The sequence below is a fragment of the Anoplopoma fimbria genome, chromosome 12 (genome assembly GCF_027596085.1).
Source record: "Anoplopoma fimbria isolate UVic2021 breed Golden Eagle Sablefish chromosome 12, Afim_UVic_2022, whole genome shotgun sequence".
NCBI lineage: Eukaryota > Metazoa > Chordata > Actinopteri > Perciformes > Anoplopomatidae > Anoplopoma > Anoplopoma fimbria.
The window spans coordinates 2,967,272-2,993,958 of record NC_072460.1 but is presented as its reverse complement, the minus strand read 5'-3'; the positions used below and the strand labels follow the sequence as shown (position 1 = coordinate 2,993,958).

The 26,687-nt window shown below is 42.1% G+C and overlaps 3 protein-coding genes across 10 annotated transcripts in view; 2 read left to right on the top strand and 1 right to left on the bottom strand.

The window, feature by feature from the left end:
* Nucleotides 1-10,510, top strand: part of cdk11b (cyclin-dependent kinase 11B) — a 12,370-nt gene extending 1,860 nt beyond the window's left edge. For 4 of the 8 annotated variants that reach the window (XM_054608698.1, XM_054608699.1, XM_054608696.1 and 1 more), the window contains exons 4-21: nucleotides 36-110; nucleotides 198-325; nucleotides 440-584; nucleotides 1,061-1,236; nucleotides 1,580-1,705; nucleotides 1,992-2,090; nucleotides 2,376-2,507; nucleotides 2,610-2,684; nucleotides 3,185-3,414; nucleotides 3,501-3,591; nucleotides 3,681-3,802; nucleotides 3,908-4,013; nucleotides 4,127-4,248; nucleotides 5,553-5,660; nucleotides 6,018-6,134; nucleotides 7,200-7,348; nucleotides 9,175-9,364; nucleotides 9,888-10,510. In XM_054608698.1, coding sequence (XP_054464673.1) covers nucleotides 36-110; nucleotides 198-325; nucleotides 440-584; nucleotides 1,061-1,236; nucleotides 1,580-1,705; nucleotides 1,992-2,090; nucleotides 2,376-2,507; nucleotides 2,610-2,684; nucleotides 3,185-3,414; nucleotides 3,501-3,591; nucleotides 3,681-3,802; nucleotides 3,908-4,013; nucleotides 4,127-4,248; nucleotides 5,553-5,660; nucleotides 6,018-6,134; nucleotides 7,200-7,348; nucleotides 9,175-9,364; nucleotides 9,888-9,980 — 2,284 coding nt within the window. In that variant the 3' untranslated portion in view covers nucleotides 9,981-10,510. The remainder of the gene's footprint in view (nucleotides 1-35; nucleotides 111-197; nucleotides 326-439; nucleotides 585-1,060; nucleotides 1,237-1,579; nucleotides 1,706-1,991; nucleotides 2,091-2,375; nucleotides 2,508-2,609; nucleotides 2,685-3,184; nucleotides 3,415-3,500; nucleotides 3,592-3,680; nucleotides 3,803-3,907; nucleotides 4,014-4,126; nucleotides 4,249-5,552; nucleotides 5,661-6,017; nucleotides 6,135-7,199; nucleotides 7,349-9,174; nucleotides 9,365-9,887) is intronic. The other 4 variants (XM_054608703.1, XM_054608702.1, XM_054608701.1 and 1 more) reach the window with 3 other exon arrangements.
* Nucleotides 10,511-11,625: 1,115 nt separating this feature from the next.
* mmp23ba (matrix metallopeptidase 23ba) lies at nucleotides 11,626-20,039 on the bottom strand. Its single transcript, XM_054609027.1, has 8 exons — nucleotides 19,719-20,039; nucleotides 15,853-15,989; nucleotides 15,095-15,234; nucleotides 14,469-14,636; nucleotides 14,176-14,340; nucleotides 13,204-13,314; nucleotides 12,074-12,200; nucleotides 11,626-11,972 (listed from the first exon to the last, which is right to left on the bottom strand). Exons 1-8 carry the CDS (start codon nucleotides 19,851-19,853, stop codon nucleotides 11,798-11,800), a joined length of 1,158 nt encoding a protein of 385 aa, XP_054465002.1. The 5' UTR covers nucleotides 19,854-20,039; the 3' UTR covers nucleotides 11,626-11,797.
* On the top strand, nucleotides 19,821-26,014 carry ubiad1 (UbiA prenyltransferase domain containing 1). Its single transcript, XM_054609026.1, has 4 exons — nucleotides 19,821-19,876; nucleotides 21,289-21,524; nucleotides 22,753-23,374; nucleotides 25,031-26,014. Exons 3-4 carry the CDS (start codon nucleotides 22,813-22,815, stop codon nucleotides 25,516-25,518), a joined length of 1,050 nt encoding a protein of 349 aa, XP_054465001.1. The 5' UTR covers nucleotides 19,821-19,876; nucleotides 21,289-21,524; nucleotides 22,753-22,812; the 3' UTR covers nucleotides 25,519-26,014.
* The last annotated feature ends 673 nt before the right edge of the window (nucleotides 26,015-26,687 follow it).

Sequence of the window (26,687 nt, the reverse complement as noted above, 5' to 3'; positions counted from 1 at the left end):
TTTCAAGGATAATTTATTGTCATTATGCAACACAGGGATGTACAAAGAAATGCAGTTGTAGCCCATTTGCAACACAAGAAAAACATGAAAACAGAACAAAAAACCACAAAGTATGTATGTCATGGTTTATAAATGACGTGCAACACAATGTTGCTGACTCTTTAGAGTCTCACAATGTTTTCTTTACATTTATACAGGGGCGAGGAAGATGAATCATTAGCTATCAAGCCTCCACAGCAAATAGCAAGAAAAGACAAGTCTCACCACAGAAAGGAGGAGAAGAGAAAAGAGAAAAGACGTCATCGCAGTAGCTCTGCAGAAGGAGGTGTGGAAGTCCTGCTAAATAACATAAACAAAACCATGTGTTATAGCTGAATACAACATGTTTGGAGCTATTTATTTAGGATCCGCTTCCATTTATGGCTTTTTACCTCTACAGCAGGGAAGCAAGTACGACCCAAAGACAAAGAAAAAGAGCGAGAGAGCGAACGTAGGAAGCGTCAGTGGGAGGAAGAAAAAGCCAGGCGAGACTGGGAGAGGCAGAAACGCAGAGAACAGGCCAGAGCTCATTCACGCAGAGAAAGGTGAGCCCCGGCTCTGGAAAAGAACCAAATATTAGATTATCCAAGATTAATTATGCCACAGAAGTATTTGTTCTTTTGAGTTCAATTTAAGTTGAATCAGTATACATGTTTTTAAATGCCTGTTTTGTTTTGTTTTGTTTTGTTTTGTATTCCACTTGACAGTATATTAAAGCCTTTAAGCAGCCTAAATCAATCTAACTGTACAAAGTATCTGAATTGACACAACAGCAATTGTTAAAAAATCAACATAGTTTATTTAGACTTTTCTTTCTCTTGTTCAGGTGGTTTGATTGTAGGTGTGTTTTCTTTTATATGCAATTTAAATATGCAACTCAAAAACAGACACATACGTAATGTTATTGCAATATATTGATCATTGAGTACAGCTGTGAAGATAATGTTTGAGTAAGACGAGCTTTGACAACCCAGACTCTAAACAAACATTGACAAGATTGGGCTTTTGGTTGTCTGGACAGACCCCGATTGGACTCTCCTGGGTTTTTTTTGGACCACAGGGACCGGCTGGAACAGCTGGAGCGCCAGCGTGAAAGAGACAGAAAGCTGCGCGAACAGCAGAAAGAGCAACGTGAGCTGAAGGAGCGGGAGAGGAGGGCTGAGGAGCGACGCAAAGAGAGAGGTGGTCGACGAGAAGGTCAGTGAATGAACATAAAACACCTGCTGGACAAAAGTCACTTTTTTCATACTGGATGAGCCCAGACTAGCATTTTCTCTTTACCTCAAGCCTCTATGCTAAGCTAGGCAAAACATGTCCTTATTACAGCTTCATAGTTGACATACAGACAAAAGAGTGATATTTATTTACTCATTTCACTCTGCTCAAATAATATTTCCCAAAATGTTCAACTATTTGTTAAAGCTTAAAATCCAAAGCAAACAGAGTCCCTGTCCAATTACCAATCCGGTTGTGTTGATAACCCTGTGAACTGTGATGCTATATCTGCAGCATTGATTATTGGAGACTTTCCTGTCAACAGTGCCGTCTCACCATCGGATGCTGACGGATGAGTATGGTGACAAGGCAAAACAAAGTCACCACAGCCGCAGTCCCAACCGCATCCCCCGAGACAGATCTGAACTCAGCGAACCACGGAAAAGTGCAAGTGAGTCTATACATTTACTGATAAGAATGTCACAGCCCTCACTGTTTCAGCGAGGGCTGTCTTTGTATCAGATTTTTTACTACATGAGTATAGTGGCCAAAAAAATTCGCCATAATAATATTGTTGCAATATCTAGAGAACATTTGTTAAATGAATCGTTAACTTTGATTATTGTGCGTTATTTTTCTTTTTTTTTTTGCCAAATGCCTAACATTTTAAATTGTCAATATGGGTATTTTGCAAAACCCCTACTTTGAGCATAAATAACACTGCGTATTGTTTGCAGCATCGAAGGAGGAGAAGCCAGAGGGCAAAGATCTGCTCGCAGACCTCCAGGACATTAGTGACAGCGAAAGGAAGACCAGCTCAGGAGAATCCTCCATCGGTAAAGGCTTACAAAACCTACACTTTTAGCATTACAAACATGACCATTATACAATAAAGTCGCAGTACCTGGGTTGTCCAATTACTCTTTACTTGTACTTGGCTAATTACTCTGGGAAGGCCTGACTTCTTTTGTCGGACATTTTCACCTCTGATGATAATCAGAAAGCTGGAGTGAGGATAATCACTCACTTATGTTGGTCAGTATAGCTTTGAACCTTACAAGAAGGGAAAAGTGGATCAGAAGAACTAAAAATTGCTCTTGTGTCTTTTCCACCTTGTCTAGCATCAGGATCAGGCTCCGATGAAGAGGATGATGATGATGATGATGATGAAGGGGAGTCCAGCAGCCAGAGCGAGGGTGAAGAAGAGGAAGGGGATTCTGCTTCAGGCTCAGGAAGGTCTGAGCAGAGTGCAGGTAAAACTGTCAAAAACCGCTCCACTGCTGTGACTTATGTCGCTGAGTCGGGTCCAGATACACAGCATGACGGGTTTAACATGGTGGCTTACGCCCTTTCAGAGGACGTGAGCGAGGACGAGCAGTCAGTGGAAGACTTTGAAGAGGAGAGAGAAAATGGAAACCACATACCTGCAGGTAGATGAACATTTCACCTGTTAGTTCTGTGAAGGGACTGTGTTTTCAATTCTAAGATGCCACTGAACTTTTAAAGTCATCCAAAGGCAAATATGCAAAGTTATTCTCATGATTCAAATGATGTGCAGCTCGACTAAATTGTATTTATTTGCTTTGAGTGTTGTTAAAACGTTTTTATGTAAACAGTTTATGTCTGGATCCATTTTAGAAGAAGAGTTGTGTGGAGTCACAGTTTGGAGAGTAAAAGCCTTGCTTTGTCTGCTAAATATTTGGAAGCTTATTTATAATTCTTCTCTTGGAGGTTAATAAAATGCCTTGCCAGGATTCATATCTGCAGGGTTCTTTAAGGCGCAGTCTGTGACCCAAGTATAAATCCTAGAAAGTTTTTTTTCATGCTAAAAGTGTTGCTGGAGTTTTCACCTCACACCTAAAATTCTAGCAACTCAAATGCACTTACCAACCTATGCAATACTCAGCTGATTTCACACTTCGCCTCACAGTGCCGGAGTCCCGTTTCGATCATGACTCCGAGGAGAGCGGTGAGGACATGGAGGACGAGGAGGAAGATGAAGAGGAAGAGGAGGATGATGCAGGAGACGGTGACCCCACGCCTCAATCTCAAACTCATTCTCGCTCCCCGACCCCCGAAGAGAACTACATCCCAGATTCCCCTCCAATTTCTCCTGTGGAGCTGAAGAAGGAGCTGCCCAAATATCTGCCTGCTTTACAGGTCGGTACCAACATAACGCAAATGTTCATCCATCCAAGTTATCAGTATCTTGAGGTCTTTAAACTACATTGTGTGTTATTTTTCAGGGTTGTCGCAGTGTTGAGGAATTCCAATGCCTGAACCGCATAGAAGAGGGAACCTATGGTGTGGTGTACAGAGCCAAGGACAAAAAGACAGGTGTGAAAACAGACATGTAGGCCCATTTGCTCTCTGGGTTCTCACCTGTGTTTATTGGTGAAACAATGAATGCCGTCTCCTATTTGCAGATGAAATTGTGGCCCTGAAAAGGTTGAAGATGGAGAAGGAGAAGGAGGGCTTCCCCATCACCTCTTTAAGAGAAATCAATACAATCCTGAAAGCCCAGCACCCAAACATCGTCACAGTGCGGGTGAGAGAACTTAAAAATGACTGATTAAGTATTAACTCTCCTATTTCTTATGTACATTGTTAAGTGTTGCGGCAAAATCTAACCTTTGCTTTTACTCTATATTAGGAAATAGTTGTTGGAAGTAATATGGACAAGATCTACATTGTGATGAACTATGTGGAACATGACCTGAAGAGTCTGATGGAAACCATGAAGCAGCCCTTCCTGCCAGGTAAAGTGAGGCCTTGTTGAGCTCCGGTCCATTTCTGTGTGTGTACAAAGTAAGTTGTACTGCATAGCTTTGGCTCACAGCAGCTCTGTTAAAGCATGACGCCTCTCTTTCAGGTGAAGTAAAGACTCTGATGATTCAGCTGCTGCGAGGTGTCCGACATCTCCACGACAACTGGATTCTCCATCGTGATCTGAAGACGTCCAACCTGCTGCTGAGCCACAAGGGTATCCTCAAGGTCAGTATGCTCGGACTGTGCTTCTCGCTCAGGCCCTGCGAACTGAACAGAGTGGCTAGTTATTTGTTACCTTGCCAACAACTACTCTCTCCACGAAGGGTCTACGAAGGTAGCTCAGGGAGTCCAAAGCCAGTAGAAGAATTGTTCCTTTTTTAATTCACTTTAACATGGTTCAACATTCACTGGTTCATCAACAATGGTTGTCAGGGACTAGTTGGTCTGCTAGATATAATCATATGCCCACACACTCCCACACACTTTTAATTGAAAGTTCAACATCTGCATAGCTCTGGGAGTTGATTCTACCCACCATAACGTGCAACCCATAAATACTGTTGTCACATTTGAATACAGGAGATTTAGAATATAGCAGATAGTGTGAACAATGTGGTTTAACTGTGTCTGATTTTCCTTTGAATTCAGTTGTCTCTTTCAGGGATCTTTGTGATTGAGACAAGTCGATTCATTAAAGAGACGGGTCACAGTTGTTGCCAATATCTGCTATAGTGGCTGCTAACTTGTGTTCATAGTCCAGCAGTGTCAGATTCATGTTAAACTCAAAGTAAAAGCATTATTATATAGTATCAGCATTGACCGTAAAGCAAAGTGGACCGTTTTACACAAATGGCAAACACAAGTTTTACCTTTGGTGTGACCGGGGCATGACATGAAATGGATTTTCCAGTAAGAGTTTTTCCAGTAAGAGTATCAGGAGAATGTCACTTGTAAATTGAGATGGTGTGAACACTCAAGGGCACTGTAGTAGTCTTACACCCCTGGTTCAAGCCCTAGAATTGTGACTTAATTAAATATTTTCCAAAAGAAAAAAATCCTTACCCTTGCATAAATTTAAATATTTTTTTCTTCTTAAAGAAACATCTTTATTTAAGTACAGAAACTCTTGAAAGGGGTTCTTTTAATCCATCTTTCTTCCGAGCTAGCAGCAATACAACACAGTTGCACAAACTGCACATGATTACTAAAAGTCAATTAGAGCATGAATTCTTGGCAAAATGATCGGCAGACAGAGTCCATGTGTAAATAAACCAGGTTTTTACAGACATTTGCCAGTGTGAATTTTATGCGAGCTGACAATAGAAAATATGAATCACACTGAATTGTGTAGTTTTTCAAATCCAATGAGACATTTCAGTACCCTGGCACACCGGGTTTATGGTCATTTGAGCTTCTGGAAGACGTCAGAGGGTCATGAACTAAACACAGATGGAGGAATCTTACTAAAGCTGAAGAATGAAAAATGAATTTTAGTGGTGTTGATGTGAGTTTACTGTCCTGTACTGTAGATTGGTGACTTTGGTTTGGCCCGGGAGTACGGTTCTCCCCTTAAGCCCTACACCCCTGTAGTGGTGACCCTGTGGTATCGATCACCAGAGCTGCTGCTCGGAGCCAAGGTGAGAATTAACCCTTCACGCTACTTCCACACTTCACAGGAACCACATGAAATACCGATGCATTAGCTGGAAATAAACATATTCAGGTGATGTAGTTTGATTACACAATCTTTATTGATTTGGTTAACTCAAAGATGTATATCCAAGAGTACAATAGTTTATAAAATACCAAATACCACTGAAACACTATTGTGAGTTTTACAGTATTTGAGTTACACAGCCAGATGTTAGAGGTCAAGCAGCCCATCACAGCACATCCACTTTCACACAAATGACTCCAACGTAGAAACGTGCCAAGGCAGACTGTTTACTTTGTGTTTCTGCGGACTGCAACTGTGTTTGTTCGTTTCTCCACAGGAGTACTCCACAGCTGTGGACATGTGGTCCGTGGGCTGCATATTTGGCGAGCTCCTCACCCAGAAACCTCTTTTCCCTGGAAAATCTGAAATCGACCAAATTAACAAGGTTTTTAAGGTAAATGCCCTCATTTTCCCTTTTAAACTGAAGTAAACCCTCACCATAAAGGGCAAAGCCCTCTGGTTTAGAGGCTGTAAATCTTTTGAGTGTGCCGTCTGTCAGTCGAGGTCAGCATGGAGATCTGTCGTGCACCACAGGGTGGAGCTGTTAGTAGATGTTAACCCAGCTCATGAAGTTATTATGAAAGTGAGAAGATCAGTGCTTAGAGTTTTTTTTCATAGTAGGGGAGGCAGCCTTGCCAAACCATGCTGTGAGCGACCACGGCAGTGAGCTGCTCTGGCACAGTGTGATTGTTTTTCCACTGCAGTGCACAGCAAGGTAAAGCTGTTTACCTTGGTGACGTATTGGAGGTGTCACAAACCAGCCTGTCGCCTGCAGCCATTCTTCTCTCTGTGGCTGTTTGTACTTTTCCTCCCTGCAATGATATAAACTGACCAAAAAGAGCAGAATATGTCCATGTCTGTTTGATTAGACCTGTTTAAAAAAAAGAAAAAAAGAAAAGCAAACCCCCTGTTCCCAAATTGAAAATGTTTATTGTGAAGCTGGAACAGTAGGAGGTTTGTGTGCATCAGCAGCAACGCACAGCTCTGATGCCTTTTGAAAGCAGACAGGAAACGGTTAAATAAGGCTGATATGTGAAAGTACAAACAGGAACGCAGGAGTGAAATTCAACTCCAAAGCACAGGGATTCAGGGAAGAGAAACAAAGGAACTGAGATCAGAAAACAAAGAGATTTTTAAAAACCGAGCTTTCTCTCTGGTTCTCCAGCACAAACACACAAATGTATACGCTAAGGCCACAGCTGAGAGGAGGAGACGGGACCCTGCTTATGATCTGCTTAAAGCATGGCAGCCTTGGGGACTGATGTCATTCAGGCCTCCCAAGTCACCCTACAGTCTTTACCAGTTATGAATTGAAGTATTGAAATGTACTTAGGACTGGTTTATTGCCATGTCTGTGGTCGAGGAATACTTTTGCCAAAGTGGAAATATCTCATATCCATCTCTCCTTGCACTAACAAAATGCTGTCTGCTGACTTGAGTTTGTGTGTGTCGTCTGTAGGATCTGGGGTCACCCAGCGAGAAGATCTGGCCCGGCTACAACGAGCTGCCCGCTGTGAAGAAGATGACTTTCACAGAGTATCCCTACAACCACCTGCGAAAACGCTTCGGAGCGCTGCTCTCAGATCAGGGCTTTGACCTCATGAACAAGTACGATTCTTTTTGGGCTGTTTCATTCCACACACAAGGCACCACATTGCAGCTCACACACGCTGCACTGGTCCTAACTACGCTGCAGTCAGTCTGGCTGGGGTGTTCCAACTGTTTTCTGTCTGTGTATACAACTCAAGCCATGGTGGCTTGATGAGTACACAAAAGCGTATTTATTCTAGTGAATTAGGAAGAAAACGACCAGTTATACGAATTAAAAAATATATATATATTTTTTTAAATCTAAAAATATTTTTTATGCTCAAAAAATATTTAAGCAGTCTCTAAAAATATCCACATTGCCAGGTATTTGTGTTATTTTCCACCCATTATGGTTATAACGCATACCAATATCAATGAAAGGCAAATATCAACCACATATATCCCCAACATACAAAACTGACGTAATTGGATGAACCTATTGTTAAATAATGTTATTCTTTCCAGCTCTTCTTAGTCAGTCGGAGCATTTCTGGCAAGCTGCCTAACATAACAACGTTGGCGGGCTGGTAAATCATCGACTTGCCTAAGCAGCAGTTCCGTTCCATCCCCGTTTCAAGCGCACACACTCACCATAGTAATTCTCCACACTACAGGAAATGTTTTAGAAAAGACACATTTAATGCGGAAAATAATTTTCACACACAGAGTGATGGGTTCATAATTCTATTTTGCCCATTCCATAGATCAGCATTGTTTAGCAGCTGCAAAAAGCAGATACGAGCATGTCAGCTCTCCTGTCAGAGCTTTACCCACCCAGATGGGCCTTTTACCTACACCTGTTAATGAAAACCGGACCACTCGGTTACCTAACAGCTGCAGAGGAGTGCAACAGCATGTCCACCGTGGAGGGATCGCGGTTCAGTGGAAGTTTGGCGCCCGTCCAGCGCAGCTGAAACCTTCCAGCTGTCAGCAGACTCGCGAGGCGTTTGTCCAGGGACAGATTCATACCTCAGGGGGTCAAGACTTAGAGACGCGCTGTTTGGAAGGAATTTAAGAGGTGTAATTCGGCAGGTATACATCACAGAGCTGTTTGAAATATCACACCCCCCTGTGTAGGAAAGTGTTTGAGGAATGGGGCCTTTGGTCTCGTGAATTTGCTTTATTTACTACTTCAAACTGTAGGAAGTTATGATGTGGTTAGCCAGAGAATATCCAGGACCTCAAGGACCCGGAACACTGCTGGTTTCACAGGTATTAACAGGTCTGTATGGCTCAAATGCAGACCAGCAGGGCTCTTGGGTCCTGGTGGTGCTGAGGAGTACGTTCACAGGTCCAGGTAGAGCCCACATTCCTAAACAGTATTGGATTGTCAGTCAACAGACATAGGATTGTCCAGCATTGGCCCTGTGTATCAGAGAGCTGGTGTCAGTATAATCACAAGCATACACCCCTCTCAGATATTCCTTCCACATAAAAGACAAAGACAAAGACAATTTGTTCAGTAAAATCTTTTCACGCTGGTTTCAATCATGTATCCCACTCACACATGGAAGATTCCGAGCAGGCTCTTTTTAAAAAGCCAATTATCACAATTGAGCGGATCCCCATTATGCTGTGTTGATCCTGTCATAACCAATTAGGACTCTTAGCACAAACCCAGTGGCCCCTTCTGTCCGGCCTGCATCTTGTGTCCAGATTGTCTAGATTTAATTTGGTTAATACAGCAGATATAAAAAATAAATATCCTACACATGGCAAACGTAAAGTTTTACAATTTTGAATCTTTACACTATACACAGACGTTACCTGTGCTGCTATATATTTAAACACGTCTGAAGTTTATGAGCATCTCCATATGAACGCATTCATCGCCTTTTTTCCAGATTCCTCACCTACTGCCCCAGCAAGAGGATTTTATCGGACGAGGGGCTCAAGCACGAGTACTTCCGCGAGACGCCGTTGCCCATCGACCCGTCAATGTTCCCCACCTGGCCAGCCAAGAGCGAGCAGCAGAGGGTGAAGAGAGGCACCAGTCCTCGCCCACCCGAGGGAGGACTGGGCTACAGTCAACTGGTAAGGACATTAGGCTCCACTTTCTCCATTACATACAGCTACCAGGCTTTCCGAAACGCCGTCTATGTTAAATAGATTACAGACCTACAGGCTTCTGCTTTGTGTCCGGGTATTTCCTCCTTGTGTTTTCCATGATGAGCGTCCTGTAGTCCATAATTTCTTCAGCAGTGGTCCTACCCACCCAGAAGCTTAAGGCTGAATCTGATCTATTTTAATATAAATTGAATATTTGCCTTTGGTCTTAACAATAAATTAGACCATTTCATACCATTTCAAAAGTTTTGGTTGTTTATTTTGAAAAGCTTGTTAAATAAACTGGTATATTTAAACTCCACTGAAATTCAAATTCAAAAAATGGTCATTCATACTTGTATGGAATACAATCAATATGTCTCAGGTTGAGGGTTTTCCAAAGGTAACCAGTGTTGTGTTGATCAGTTCTAAAATAAATATGTAGGAAATTGTGATGAAACTTACTGCAGCCATTAACCATGAGTTAACTATGTCTCCGTAATCTCTTCAGGGAGATGATGACCTAAAGGAGACGGGCTTCCACCTGACAACCAGCAACCAGGGAGCGTCTGCAGTTGGTCCTGGATTCAGCCTCAAATTCTGAGCCCCAAACTGCAGGATTACCTGGCTGTGTAACTGAGAAAGCGAGAGCAAAAGAGATCCGGGACTAGTTGTTCTTTTGGAATTGGACAGTGTCACTGGTATACAGCTACGAACCAGATACCAATATCTGAACATTTGCAACTGTTACCAAATAGTCAGGACTGTTTCACAGCAAGACTGGTGGCTCAAGCATGTTGAATCTGCAGAATTTCTTTCGCTCGACTTTTTTCGGCTTCTGTGTATTCTCAAACCATTTTAAATGTGTCCATTCTAGCTCTTAAAGAGGAGTATCAACTATACATCTGTTAGAAGTTTAGCTCTCATTTTTGACTTTGTTTTATTTTCCCTTTTTATATTTCATGAGAGAGGAGCAGATCTTCTAAATGGTTGGTATTTCCTGGCGGCCTGAGCTACTGTATAATGATGCAGCGTTGGCCGTGTTTTCCATCCAGCATTATGTTACTTAGGACTGTCAATGTCACTTGAAGGCAGGGGAAGATGTTTTAGCAAGAAATAAAGTTTGAAACTTTGTTTTGTCTGCCGTATTCTCTCTATTTATAAACTCTCTCCAAGTTATGCAAACACAACCGCACACTGCCAGAGGAAGAAAAAAAATGAAGAGAAGTCGAGCCTAAAAAAAAAAAAAAAGAAAATCTGCCTTGAACCCAACTTGGTAGTTGCTGTCCAAAAGTGATGTCATTCTTTGCACTGCACACTTTGTCTCAGTACTTTGTTCTTTCAGGGGGAAAGAGGCCCAGACTCTCCTCTGCTGCTGTTTTTAAATGGCCCTGCGACTTCAGCATTAAACTCGTAAATTCTTTGATTTTGAGCCGAAGACAAACGGTAAAGTGCAGTTTTATTCCCATCAAGACCGCCTGCTGCTTTCACAGGAACAGGCACAGATTAAAAAAAACATCATCTTGGGATCTCTTAAACCAGCGCTAAATGGAAATATTAATTTATCACTTTTATATACCCCCTGCCCCCACCGGTGCCATAATGCAGAATCTTTTTTTTCTTTTTTTACACCTGATGTGTTGAATAAGCTTGGAAGGAGAGCTGCTAGTGGAACTGACTGCTCGGTCTCTGGAGGCAGACTGCTGGCTTCACTGTGAGGCTAGTAAAGTAAGCTAGATGTCTGAGGTGTTCCATATGTGGCTTAAGGATCAAATAGTTCCAAAGGATGTAGACAGCGGTACTTACTCTGGCTTAAGTAGTTTAGTTTGGGTCAGTGTGTTAACTATTCAAAAGGCATGCATCAAAGCAAATGCTTCTGTAAATTGTTCAGACCCCTAAACAAACATACATTAAGGACATGGATGTATTTTACAGCCACTTTTTCTTCAGGGACCTTCCTTGGTAGATTTTGTGTTGTATATGAGAAGTGATATTGTATTAGTTGCCATTGTGCTGGGGACTCCTTAAGAACCCCTGGGTGGCCTTGGACCATTCCTGCCTTAGCAGCAAGAGCTTTGAAAGAAATCCAGGAGTTGACGTTATTAACGGCTCCAATACAGCCCAGCACCGCTGCACAGACCTTCCATCACCAAATAAAATAAAAACCGCAGCGTCTGTCATGAACCTCTTTTCACAGTCAGGTGGTATTTCCACTAGAATTCTACTTGTCACGGGTCATTTATTATTTGCACATATTAACACACATTTACATAGTGACAAACGTCAATAGATGTGGAAGATACAGGAAGAACAGTTTTTTTTTTTTTTTTTTTAAAAACAACCAAATATGTGCCCTAGTGAACGAGGTCTCCATGTGTGACCGCGTGTGTGAATGCGTCCTGTTCAGTGTGCAGAGGCCCCTCAGAAGCGCACACGCACCCTCCAGGAGTAGTTTGTGAGGACTTTGTCTCTTTTCTTCACAATGCAGGTGTATGTGCCTTCGTTGATGGCGTTGGCCACTATGGTAATGTGGTCGTCTTTCAAGGAGATGTAGTTGGGGTGAGAGAACTCCAGCAGCTCCCCGTCCTTGTACCAGCTGAAACGGGAGTCAGAGTTTAGATGCAGCTCAGAGAAAGCGTACCGGAGCATCAATGCCGTTAGCGGGACTGATATCAGTTTAGATAGAGAGACACTCACTATACTTTGCCTTTCTTCGATGCTATTTTCTTCCCGCAACGAAAGGTTAGCTTCTTGCCCTCGACGACCAGCTTGTGTTTGGTCCTTGGGGGTGTCTGGGTTGGAGCCACAGTGGGGAAAGGGAATTCTGAAGAGGATTGGAAGGGAAACACTTAAGCTGATGCTCCAATATGAGACAGACAAAGATCAGAACCTTTGTGATCTTAAAATGATCCTGACTACAACAATCCTCTGATATCAATTAAGATAACAAAGAGGATGATCCTACACCTGTGTATTTAAAAGGTCTGGAGATGTTCCAACTTCCCCTCGCCGAAACTCTGATTTTTGTTAACATTTCTGATACAGACAGTGACTCATCGCGTCACTTAATGGGCTTTTCACAGCCCCTGAGCTGCCGGCGCCGCGGCTGTTTTATCAGTATAATCTCTCCCATCTGGTCCCTGACAAACACAAACACAACAGGCCGCCTCATGATCAACCCGAAGTCTGCTCAAAAAAACAGTCGCTCTCATTAATGCCGCAAAAATCCAAATTGACCTTGTGTGTCTCTAACCCTCAAGCCACAGTCTGAAATTCCAGCGGTTTTGGAGTGGCTCAGGAATTTTCCACAGCCGTAGAACGTCTCCCAATCAACAATGAGGAACAGATTACTGCGAGCCAGGAATCATATCCTCTTGCCTCTCTCCACACTGACCCTCGTGGCTGACAAAACTCTCAAAAAGCCACAACAATCTATGGGCTGGGATGGATAAGAAGAGCCATTTCCTGTTGTGCAGCAGGGGAACTGATCACCAGCGCGCCCTTACACTTAACCTGAAGTGGCTTAGGCTGTCAACACTTGGTGTGGAGACAGCAATCAACAGGCACCTGCTCTGCTCTGTCTGTCTTCTGGGCTAAAACACACATTTCCTCACTGGGGACGCTGGTATTCTCCAAAACTAAACACAAGTGTAATCTCACTTCCAATCGGATTCTTTTAAACCCCTATCGCCGCTCTGCACCGCTGGACCTGTTGGCTCCCGTTGCTCCATTGGCAAACGGTTCACAGCAGCTCCATGCACTGCTCAATTGAGAGAAAACTGTTTTTTCTTTCTTTTTTTCCCTGGATCGCTGCTGCTGCATCTTACCGTAACAGAAATCACAGCTGGAGGGGCAGTGCTTCTGCATCAGCTTACGCTTGCTGTCGCAATAGCCTTTCCGAGCCCAGGCCGGACAGATAAATAACCGGTCCAAACACCCTGTCGGAGAGGGGCAGACAAGTCAGCAGCAAAAGTATGAGAATCCTTGATCTACTTTTGGTTCCAATGAAAATGACTCATCTTAATACACGCTAATGATGACTCATGAGTAGTTTATACAACATTCATTAGTGGTACGTCCAGTGTCAGTCGTAAAACACAAACTGTGGTCTACATTCTGGTCTATTATGGCAAATATTTGGATTGGATTTTTAGAGGTTTTGGGCAGCTGGTTCTTCACAAGACGTAATGCTTCTAATACTGGGATCAGACCACACAATCTTTTTTTTGCCTTTGGAGATGTGTCAGATGAAGCCATCACTTAAATTGTTGCCCTGACTTGGCTGAGAGACAATCATAGCTTGCTGTCTTTCATGACTTTCATGGCGTTAAGGTGATCGGGAAGGTGGTGCCAAGCAGCAACAACATCATTCCTCTTTTGCTTTGGCATGTTTGAGCCAACATCATGGAACCCGTTGTAGAAGTTGTCAAGCTGCTGTGAGGCGTCTCAGATGCTAAGACAGTTTGACAGTCTGACACTATGACACACAGCCCTTTTCGTCGGGCCATCGGGCCTATTAAGTAGTCTGTAACCCCAGCATTAGAACTGGATTTGCTTCTTTAGGTCTTGAGGTTATTTTCCATTCCTTCAAGAGGCTTCATTGGTTTACCCTTTGGGAGGAACTGCAAAATGTCTTCAAGACCGAATAAGTCCATTTGCCTTTGACTTACTACTTGTAGACCTCCTGTGTCCTGGATGACTGACAATGCTGTTGGATGTATTTTCAATTGTCAAAGACAAAGAAGAAGAGCTTTCCCCTTTGTGTTCTGGTGTAAAAGCAAGAAGGATCGTGAACATACCGTAGAGACGGTGCAAGCCCCACACTTCATCCTGTGTGATTAGCTTGCGCCCTGTCAGAGTTGCATTCAGGTGCATTATAGCTTTCGGGTCCAAGGAATGCATGAGTCCCAGGACGTGGCCAATTTCATGAGTTGCCACATGGACGAGATCCGTCAGCCAAACCCCTGCAACACAGATACCGTTTGATTATTTTCTCTTTTACAATTGCCCTGCACCCCCAAGAGCTGACCAGCATCCATCACCGTATTGGTTAGATATAAGCAGTTTCAACAAACATGCTGAAGACACGTGCCTTTTTTCCAGCTAAAGCGCATGTTTCCCAGAATCCAGTATTCGTGGTCGTCGAAGTGGATCTCGCCAGTTGGCGGGAAGAACGCGTGAGCCAATTCTCCTGTGATGCCGTCGAAACAATGGTGCAAGTAGGACTGCAAACAGTCGGTGTGGTTGATGGGATAGAAGCCTGCCAAGAGAGAGAAAGAGAGAGAGAGAGAGAGAGAAAGAGATGGAGACAAACCCTCACACCATTATTTCTGCTCTGTGTAGACAACAGCAGGAGGATGATGAATTACAAAAGACTGAGCTTTTTTTCTTCAGCCTTCACCTCGCAGGATGACAACCATTCCTCTCGCTGTCACTGAGAATTTATGCAGGACGGTGGAGTTTTCACCCAAAGGGACCTATAAAGCATAGTTTAGGCTGCTTCGCCATAGGCTGACTTGTATGAAAGTTTCTTTTTTTTTTAACTTAGAATTATGAAGCATACCAAATATAAGCTATGTAATATAGTCGCCGCAGGGTGATTTAATAGGTTTGGACACGAAGTCATAAGAAAAACAGTAATGACAGAGCAGAAGTCTGGAGCTCGAGGGCCAAGGAACATCTGTTGGGGATTGACGCAGCCACATGCAGAGTACCCACCGATCTTCATGTCTGCTTCTTGGTCAGCTGGCACCTCTCTGAAGCTGAACGGCGAGACGTCGCTCCACATGCCAAAAGCCTTGGCGATGCCTCGGCGCGTGTCGCTGGCATTTATCAAGTTTGTAGGGAAGGAGAGCAACCTGCTCAGAAACAACAGCGTTATGTAGTTATGACTGGTCTCTGCACACATTCTTCTACAGCAAGGGGGATCTGCCAAAACACAATGGCTACTGTTCAGACAGATTTCCCACAAGCACTGCAAGCACAGCTCCATTACTAGGTATTCTCTTATATCTCGGCTAGGGTTAGGCTGATAATGGGCAGCTTTAATATTAATCCGACAGTGATCCGTCGGTTTTTAGAGGTCTGGAAAGGACAAAGCGTCACTGGATCTTCTCCAAAAAGTTAACTGATCCAAATGTGTAACCAAGCAATGGCAAAGTGGGTGCAAGAGTCCACATCCACTATTACCTTCCCATCTGATAAATGCAAGCAGGGATTTCTGTAAATAACTTTTGTGGGTCCTACAACCGTAAATGGACATCTTGACAAGCACTTCACTTTGAGGTAAAGTATTTAATAAAGGTTCTGCTAACCACCACCAACGGTGTGGGTTACAGTCTGGTTTCATTTGAATGCCTACTGCAACTGAAAAATATCTGTGCTTGTGTTTTCCTGCCAAACCATCACCAACTCTCTAATTCTACGCCCGCACTGTGCTGCCGTGCTGACCAGAGGAAGAATTGGAGAAGGAATACTTGTATGTTAGCTTGAACTTGTCCCATTTGAGCTGCTCCGGGGTGAGGGTGTAGCGCTTGTTCCTGGAGAGGTGAAGCACTTGTGACCGGGCCTCTTTGCGGATCCCGATGAGCAACACAGTGGTGTAAGCTTCTTCCTTGGACAAAGAAAAACCTTTAATTAATCACCTCTGAAGTGAACTCCATTAAGTAATCTTGACTGCGCTCAGCTGCTGTTTCCCATTGCAGTGCATCTGAATGTTACGCGTTACATTTTTCATGCGAGGGCGTTCCATCTCATGGAAACAGGAAGTAGTCAGCAGTAAAAGTGCTTTCCAAACATTAAGTATAAGCCTTTCCACAGATAAGTTGCGTCTGATGTCCCTTTGGGGATGGAGCACATCGGTCCCAAATCATCACACCTGGATTCTACAGTATTTTTATAGCTTTGAAAGGCCGTCAATGTGTGCTTTGGATTTTGGTGCTATCATTAACATTCTGTGGTTGAAGCTGTAGTTTTCCTTGGCTGCAATATTCCATAATAGTGATCACATCAGTTGATGAAATCTACAACTTTTCATGGAGATGGGTTTAAGTAATAAATCCACTTTCCAACACATGAAGTGGGGCCGTGACTCAGACCTAAGGAGCCCATTCTGTGCTTTAGAGCAGGACGGCTTCCTGTCCTAACTGATACATTAAAGAGAGATTTAAGGAGACATGCATTTAAACTGAAAAACTGCTGAAGCTGCTGCTCATAACAACAAAATCCTGATTCATTTACAACGGGCCACTACATACTTTAACTGAAACTATGTGCTTTGCAGACTGACAAGCGTGGACACTAAATCAGGGGTAAGATGTGAGGGGGATAAAGGGAGTATGCCAACCACGAACTGGTTGAAATGAGAAGTGAAAAAGTCTCAATATGCTACAAAACAACTTGTTGTTTGATTGTCTAACAGCGTCCGAAACTACCTTTCTGAATCTGAAGTTCTTTTAAAGCACACAATCAATCAAACACACTTGTTTCCACAGCGTTTGGCCAGGTGTGTGGAGGTGTGAAAGTAGTGTGTTTCAAGCTTCTTTTCTTATTAAAATATCAGGGATGTACTGGGACTGAGATTCTGGGACTTTCAGACGCAGTGGCCCTTTATGTGATCGTCCAGAGAGCGCGAGCCAAACATTTTATGGCAGTAATTTGGATACTTATACAGTTTTCTTATGTATTTAGAGAATATAATGCTGAACACCTGCCCTGTCATTTTGTATAAGCACGTCTCCACTGCACTGAATCAAAACAAGACCGGCCAGACAGGCCTAGGTGAGCTGGAGTACTAGTCACAGTTTGTCACATTCATAGTAAAAATGACTGAGCCAATGAGATATCAACAAAACTATTATCAGTTCAAAATTGCTTGTATCCCCCCTTAACATAGAAAGTATTAAATTGTCCCAGTCTGACAGGCAACGCTCTGCTCTGTGCTGTCTGCAACTGCGAGGACGGTGCAGGCCAACGCCACCGCCGAGAACCATACGGCAACCACTGACATCAGAAAGTGAAAAATAAAAATCTGGATCGGCCTGGAATGGATCGGACTTCCCAAACCTCCCAATCGCCAGTCCACCCCTGACTGCCATGACTTTGAATAAACAACCGTGCTCAACACTGACAGAAAAAGATGTGTTATATTGTCAAATATCCCCATTTGTACGAGTCATCGCGTCCCACTCGTCTCTATGACAACGGGCTTATTTCCACTTTAAGTGTGTCCACTCAGTCTACCTGTTAACATGGTCAGACCACACCTGATAAGATCTGGTTCCTTTCAAGCATACCGAGGCCTTTATGGCGTATACGATCATACCAAACTATGATTGGGATGAAAATCATTGATGTGACATTAAATGAGCAAGAAAATCATCATTCTGCTGTACAATATTATACATATTTTATTGACTTTTCCCCCTCTACCCAGGCATAATTTAAATAAGCAAGGAAAATCAGATTGAACAGGTCACAACTGGTAGACCTATGCAACAAATGCTTCAGTGCATGTTATCTTACTCTTGGAAAAGTACTGAAGATGAAGAGCAAAACATCCAAGACACTCCCTTCACTTTGTATTCTACGCCCTCTGGTTCCTGTTCCTGCTTCGCCCAGTCAAGACAAATGAACGCAGTGCTTCCTTCATTTCCTTACCAAAATAGTGAACTGGGGGCAGGCCGTCTGGCAGTCTGTCCCACACTGCTGTTGAACTTGATGGCCTCTCTTGCTCTGATGTTAAATCTAATGTTTCTGTGTTGCATTATACGTCCTGGTCATTGTTTTATAGAAAAGTTTCTTTCCTGAGCCTTACCTAACACACCGGAGGCTTGTGTCCTGTGATTTATGAAGTGTTTAAAGTAGTGAGGCCAGTTCAGTTCTTTCAGTGTCGCGTCTTGTTATTTTCACTCCAAATCAAATCTCAGGCTTTGGCACAAAGAGAGATAGAGATGAACCATAAGCCATGAGGGACGAAACAAACGCCCTAGACTAAACCTCGAAGCCAGTGGTGAGCGCAGACTCTGAGGGCAAAAGATCTGAGGAAGGATCCCAGAGGATCCTGGGGGGGAAAGAGTCTGGAAGAGTTTAAACTCAGTCCATGAGACTGTTAAAACAGGGATTTAGATTTTTCATTCGTAGTTTCAGAGAAAAAAAAGGCTATTTTCAGTACATAATTCAACAAATTAAAACGTTCTGTTAATTAAAGGGATATAGTAATAAAGAAATATGTTGTGCGTTTTCATGCACCCTCTGATACATCTGTAGATTTTGAAGTATGGAAATAGTGTATTGTATTTCAGTATACGTAAAAGAAAACACATTAAAATGCTCTTTACCTGCATTTTGACCTCACTTTATTCACTAAGTGATCAATTTAGACTCTAATATGTATTTTACATATGCTGTAATTCATCCTGGTAGGAGCTAGGCAGTTATGTAATCCTCAGCAGCAGTCTTCTTGATTGACACATAATGAGAGTGTGTGGCAGAGGAAATGACATAAAGCGATCCCTCAGGCTCTGTATCACAGTGGGTGGGAGGCAGTCTGGAGGAACACATTTATCCAATTGACTGAAGACTTTTACTGTACAGGGATCTATTCCATTGCCTAATCTAATTATGGGCTTCATCCAACTTCAGTGCCTTTCTAACCGAACATTAATTGAATCTGAAATGCATTGCCAGCGGCTGTAACTGAGTGATTTCACGTGGATGATGTCCAGCTAATTATACGTTTTAAGATACTGGAGAAATGATTGAAATGACATGGACAGTTCTTATGCAGAAATTCTGCATAATAACAGTGAAAGCAATGATGCGGCTACATTAAAACTCATTGATTCTGCTCTTTCTAGATTTGATCTCATCCTGATTCTGCTCTTTCTTTGCTGATGACCATATTTCACTAAAAAGAAAGTTAGATTTTGATTCATTTTACTGACACAATCCTCACATACTTTTAGTGAATTCAGGGTACACACCAAGTCACATAATATCAACATCATTTCAGTATAATTGCTTCACAACTAGTTTACTACTGTATTAGTGCAAGACAGTGAGTAGGTGTTGAAAACCAAGTCAGCCTCCTGTTTGTAATAAGATCTTCCTCAGTATAACAACACTCTATATGCCGAATTAAAAAGAGTCTTTTAGTCATTTACAATAAGATCAAGCCACAGCATTCTGAGCATGAAGATTCACAGAAACTCAAATGTTAAGTCACAGAGTTTTACACACACACAACTCACTGGTATCATTTGAACTGCACAAACTAGACAACAAATTGGACTTTACAGTTTCAGTTTCAGTTCCTACACATCATGAAGTGGTCACAGCATACCTCTAACCTCCAGGAGGGGAAGGCTGTGGTCTGTTGCATCCCTGCGACCAGGATACTGAGCAGCACCGCAGCCAGCAGAGGCTTGAAGCCCCATTCTCCTCTCCGCAAACCTCTGGGAGTCTGACAGCACACCATGGCTGCGAGATCACACCTCCAGGGTAAAACACACAGCAGCAGATGATCCCTCAGAGAAGACTATGCAGGTTTATCATCCATGCACAACAACATTACTGCTTGGCCATTGCGTGTAATGTGGGCAGCGCAGTTAAACCTGCGGACCGGGCAGTAAAAGCTGCAGACTGCATCTGCTCGGCTCTCTGGTTTCATATTACTGAGGATGGGGCATCGGGTCAGAGTCGAGACGGTCTAATGGAAACCAAACCCTGTCCGTCAGACCCGAGCTGCGTAAAAGCAGAATCAGATGGTTTATTCTGGACAAGACTTTCTGAGATTTATGTAATGCTGCTGCTGGGGAGGAGGGGAAAAAAGTAACAAAGTCTTCTCCTTATGGTAATTCTAGCATGCACAGACACTTTCAGGGCAGAAAAAAACTTTTTTTTTAGTCTGGTGATTAAGAATAGAAGATCAAATCAGGACTAAGAATACAAGATCAAATCAGGACTAAGAATACAAGATCAAATCAGGACTAAGGATACAAGATCAAATCAGGACTAAGAATACAAGATCAAATCAGGACTAAGGATACAAGATCAAATCAGGACTAAGAATACAAGATCAAATCAGGACTAAGGATAGAAGATCAAATCAGGACTAAGAATACAAGATCAAACACACTTACAGTCCTAGTGGTAATCAGGACTAATTGATACAAGATATTTTCAAAGCAGGAGTATTGTGCATGTTGGCTCATTGGCTGCATGTTGGCACATTGGCTTGCTAGAAGTAACAAAGTCTTCTCCTTATGATAATTCTAGCATGCACAGACACTTTCAGGGCAGAAAAAACCATTTTTTTTAGTCTGGTGATTAAGAATACAAGATCAAATCAGGACTAAGAATACAAGATCAAACACACTTACAGTCCTAGTGGTAATCTATTGGTGTTTTAACAGCAGGAGTATTGTGCATGTTGGCTCATTGGCTTGCTTTATGGGACACGTAAGCGGAATAGATGTATCTTTAATAATATAAGTTCCACCTGGTGCTTTTTTTTTTACAACCTGTGAAAATTCACAATGTCTGCTGTGAAAAGGGAGCATCAACCTTAGCAGAACAATAATGAACATGTTGGTTCACTTGTTTTAAAGCCAATGCAGTCTTTGTTCTAAAATCCATGGACATATTAGCTTTTGTTTAAACTCTGTGAATACAACATTTAACTCATGATTAGGAATAATACACCTTTTCTCTCACAGGGTGTTTTTTTTTTAAGCAAATACAAATCAACTTGTGAAAGTGTGATATGAAAGTATGCACTTTAACTTATTTTAATCCTTATTCTTAATAATCTGCAGAATATACATTTGAATGAATTCATGTTAAATATCTAAATCCTCTTTATTAACTAAATAAACATATTTGTCCTTGTTGTGCCAAATGGGGGAATCCAGGAATAAACTGCGAGTCGGAACCATTTGTGTGAGACGCCGTTTCTTCGACCCCTTTACGCAGCTGCACCCCTGGCGGAGGAAATGGCGGCCATCAGGTGTGGAGCGGTCTACAGCTGCCAACCAGTCAAGTACCTTCGAGATTGACACGTAATAAAGGTGACTGCTGTCCCCGTGTGTGTCTCAGAGGACACACAGCATGAAGCCCAGTCTGTGTCGGATGTTAGAGACATAAACAGGTGAGACGGTCGGACATGTCCTCCTCCTCCTCCTCCCTGTCCCTGCACAGAGACATTAGCTCTGTGGCTAACTGGTTAGCTTTAATCCCATAATCTGCAGGAGGTGTAGTTAGTCTCTCCTGCTGGTAAACGACATGCCACGTGTTTAAGCCTCAGTCACAGATCAGCTGTTCTTTAAAGATGTCCTCTAAATCCTAACAGTGGTGCATGTCAATCAGATCAATAAAGGAATATAATAATAATAATTAATAATAATAATAATAATTTACCAGGTCTTCTGCAAGTCAGTTTCTGCAAAAATGAAAATGTCATTCTGTCCTATTATATCATATTTTAGTTGGTAGTTTAGTTTTTATTATACTTTTACTGTGTGGTAAGTTATTCATTCTTTTGATCTTGTTTTTTTCTACCTGTGTCTCTCATCTGTTTGTTTGTTTGCACTCTGCTGATTTAATCCTGCAAATTCCCCCGTAGTGGTATTGAGGATTATTTTATTTTATTTTATCTTGTATTACTAAATTTTCATTTCACACACTCATCAATGCATTTTTTTTTTAACTAAAGAATGCTGTAGAGTGGTGTCCATCAGGTGTAGAATGGTTTACATGTACAGTACCAGTCAAAAGTGTGGACACACCTTCTCATTCAATGGTTTTTCTTTATTTTCTACATTGTAGATTAATATTGAAGACATCCAAACTATGAAGGAACACATATGGAATTATGTGGTAAACAAACAAATGCTCAACAAACCAGAATATGTTTTATATTTTAGATTCTTCAAAGTAGTTGAATGAGAAGGTGTGTCTGTCCTATTATATCATATTTTAGTTGGTAGTTTAGTTTTTATTATACTTGTACTGTGTGGTAAGTTATTCATTATTTTGATCTTGTTTTTTTCTACCTGTGTCTCTTATCTGTTTGTTTGCACTTTCCACTCTGCTGCTTTAATCCTGCAAATTTCCCCGTAGTGGTATAAATAATTATCTTATCTTATATTACTCAATTTTGTGTATATATATATATTAGTCCATAGGGTTTTGACTTAGATATCATCAAAATATCTTTCAAATATTTCCATACGTACAATACTGGACAACTGTGCTACAGAATTGCAACACAGTTCTTTAGACCTGAAAGTTCCGAAATGTGTTACTCAACCTTTTGTATTGACCTGCTACAATATCTATTTAGACTTCGGTCTTTCTCTGTGTTTTTTCTGCTACAGGAATCCCCAGACTCTTGACATTTGGAAACATTGCTGCTACAGTAGACCCCTTGCAGAAGAATGGCCAAAGAGCAGAAACAAAGCAGGGTAGAAACATTTGTACTGGCTGGATCAAATGGTCACAACGGCCAAGAATGGCACACTGGTCTGAGTAACTTGGCCTATCATCCTCCTGGCACTAACCACATGTCCAGGATGGCCCGCGTTGCTTCCGATGTAAGGCACAAGTGTGCGGCCTATGTGCTGGCACTGAGGCCGTGGAGCTTCAGCGCCTCGCTCACACCGGTGGCCCTCGGAGGCGCCTTGGCGTACAAATTGGGGGGCTCTGTGGACTTGGTCATCCTGATGGTGTGCGCGGTGACCGTCCTCGTGGTCCACGGGGCGGGAAACCTTGTGAACACCTTCTACGACTTCTCCAAAGGGATCGACCACAAGAAGAGCGACGATAGGACTCTCGTGGATGAAATCTTGGCACCGCAGGATGTCGTCATGTTCGGAGCGTTGTTGTATTCTTTGGGGTGCTTGTGTGCCACTCTGCTCTATTTCCTGTCTACGCTCAGACTGGAGCACCTAGCCCTCATTTACTTCGGGGGACTGTCCAGCTCCTTTTTATACACTGGAGGTGAGTAAAATATGAACCTGAATCTTTTGGATTACTGCCTCACCTCATCATCCACAACCCCGGTCACTCAAAGCACGCGATCTCTCTCTCACACACACACACACACACACACACACACACACACACACACACACACACACACACACACTCACACTCACACTCACACTCACACACTCTTTTTGTATTTAGGCAACATTGCACATTAGGGGCTCCAGGTGACAGCAAAAAGTTGGTGTTTGTAAAATAGGAAATTGCATGGGATGCCAAGAAAGTGGTCTCTCTGTCATGTGTTCTAAAAAAAGGCAGAAAAACCAGCATTGGTAAGTTGAAGCGTTTACTCACTGCAGTTGATAAATATTTCCAGCCACACACTAACTATGTTAACATGCATGCACACAAATAGAGTGATCCGATTAAGACAATAGTTAGATTTAACTCCACTCGGGTAAAACAATAAAATAATTCTTATCTATTCCAGAGAAATTTGAGTGAGTATGTGCTTGTTATAATCAATTTAGACAACGTAAATATTCATCACCAAATCTTTATGTGTTTTCATCAGGATATGATTCCATTGAAAGAAGATATATTATCATATTGAATTATCTCGGAGCCCTGTAATTTAGAAAATGTTATTGCATATATATACACATCAACTGTTCCCCTATTGTTTAATCACCAACCTTAACAACTGAGCTACAGTCACCTGTATTTATGGTGAACTGGCCCTTTTTAAGGCAGTCTGTGTATTTTTCAAACATGACACCGATGTGTTGCATTTCTTCATGAAGTGGAGTGCATTTCTGAGTGAATGTTGCTTTCTCACTCCCTAGAATGGAGACGTGTGCAGTGAACAACCATCCAAATGTTATTTAGCAAAATATCATGCATTTTGTTAGAATGATGGAATGCAATTTTCTGTTGCAGCCTCACTTTGCCACTTGGGGCAATTATTGTTTGGGTGTGTTTTTACCAACAAAAAAAAAGTAATTATAGGAATCTACTGTCAGTTTGCTTCTCATACTGTGAACATTTTTGCATAGTTAATTCTGTGGCTCTGGAGGAGCTTTGTCAAGAAGAAAATAACCCTGATGATGTCATCGGGGTTATCTCAGTTTGGGCTTTGAGACTCCAAATATGGCAGAAACCCTGCGTTACAACCTGGGAGTCTGGAGTTTGACATACTGCATTTACCAAGCAGAATGAAAATATATTTGATGCATTTTGGGACGTAAGGATCCAGTGTTTTTTATAAATGAACCATACTAAGGACTACAAGTAAAGGCACCACAGTCTCTGCAACATTGATTTTGATCACTTGATTTTGATTCCCTGCACTTTGTGGGAATAAAATACTAAGTTGCTTGAATACTCCTGTTTAAAAACGCACACACTCAGCAACTTAAAGACTTTATTCATAGAACTCAAGATAACTTTCACTAATATTTGTTTTCACTAGTGTAGTGAGTTTGCCTGTGAGAATCAGTATAACACCAGTTTTAATTTGTCCCAAACACGACAGTTGACTTTCCTTATTTGCACACGAAATGGTGAAAACAGATGCTAAAGCTTTGTTATTCTTAGGATTTGATGGCACTTTGACAACCACTAATCAAAAGGTTAAATGTGCCCTCTGTTAACTGTTCCCCCCCCCAGGCATCGGCCTCAAGTACGTGGCCCTAGGAGACGTGGTGATCCTCATCACCTTCGGCCCGCTGGCTGTCATGTTCTCCCACGCGGTGCAGGTCGGCTATCTGTCAGTGCTGCCGCTGGTGTACGCCATCCCGCTGGCCCTCAACACAGAAGCCATCCTCCACAGCAACAACACCAGAGACATGGACTCTGACAAGCAGGCGGGCATCGTCACCCTGGCCATCCTAATAGGCCCCACGCTGTCCTACGTCCTCTACAACCTCCTGCTCTTCGTCCCCTACGTGCTCTTCTGCATCCTCGCCACCCGTTACACCATCAGCATGGCGCTGCCTCTGCTCACACTGCCCATGGCCTTCCCTTTGGAGAAGCAGTTCCGCAGCAGATGCTACGCCAAGATCCCCCAGAAGACGGCAAAGCTCAACCTCCTCATGGGACTTTTCTACGTGTTCGGGATTATTCTGGCCCCCCCTGGAAGCTTGCCGTCATTGTGATTGAATAAGATTTGATAATTCAAATGTTCTTGTTTTAATACAGACTAGTTTATGTACCTCCTTTGTATTTGTACAAAGCTCTTTGAGGGCTTTCACTGGCTTTAATTTATTGTCATATTTATATGTTTAACAGAGATTAAGTTTAGGTCCACCTCTGTGAAGATGAAGGCATAATCTGGTGTATTTTTTCAGTATTAAGCCTGCTGTAATGTTTTGATATGTTGTCATTTTGTAGAAGTAGGCAACACTTTCCTCATCTGAGGACAGATGATAAACCTACAGTTGCCATATTTGTTGTTCTCAGAGACACAACATTGATACATGAAAACATTAATAGACTGCTATTCAGATATTCTCAACATTATACTCCGTGCACGGTACATGCTCTTAAACTGATAATTGTTTTCTTTTCCTTTGGAGAGCCAAATAGTATTCAATATGATTGTAATAAAACTCACTGACGCTGATGACCCATGTGTTCATTTTGGATCAAAGTTCCCTTTGAATGCAATTTGATGATAAGTAAGTTTTAAGGACGAATAAATAGATATTTTTTTGTTTACAGGGTAAAATGATGGAACTAAAAAGAAGCTTTCAAAATATGGAAAAAAAAATCATAGGATTGAGGTTACATATGCGATGCAACAATGTACATAACAGGATACAGCAGCACCATATCTCCATTCAGGATGTGACAATTAAATGGCTGTTAGATGGATTATAAATTGCAAAGTGGAAATAATTGTTATTGTTGAACTAAAAGTGTCAAGCAACCACATCTAGAGACCAACATATATTTTTTAAACCACATTCATTTCCCTTGTGTTCATAAAGAGATCTGGATCTGCCAGCAGTAGGTTTCATACCTCTGCAGGGTTTTTATATTAAAGTTCTACATCATTTTTTCCTTCCTGTCTGTGCCTGAAATTACAACTTCAGACAAATATTAAACACCAGGTATATGATTTTATGTCTTTTTGACAGAAACCCTGGGACTTGAAGGTAACATGCCTGTCTGCTTTCAAACAAAGATGTACTGTATTGTTTACTTGTTTAATTTGATGCGAACGTAATTCACGTAATTGAATAGAAAGTAGATGAAGAAGCCCTTAATGTTAAGAGTATATTACTTCATAAAAATAATAAAGTCACAATCATATTGCATCTAA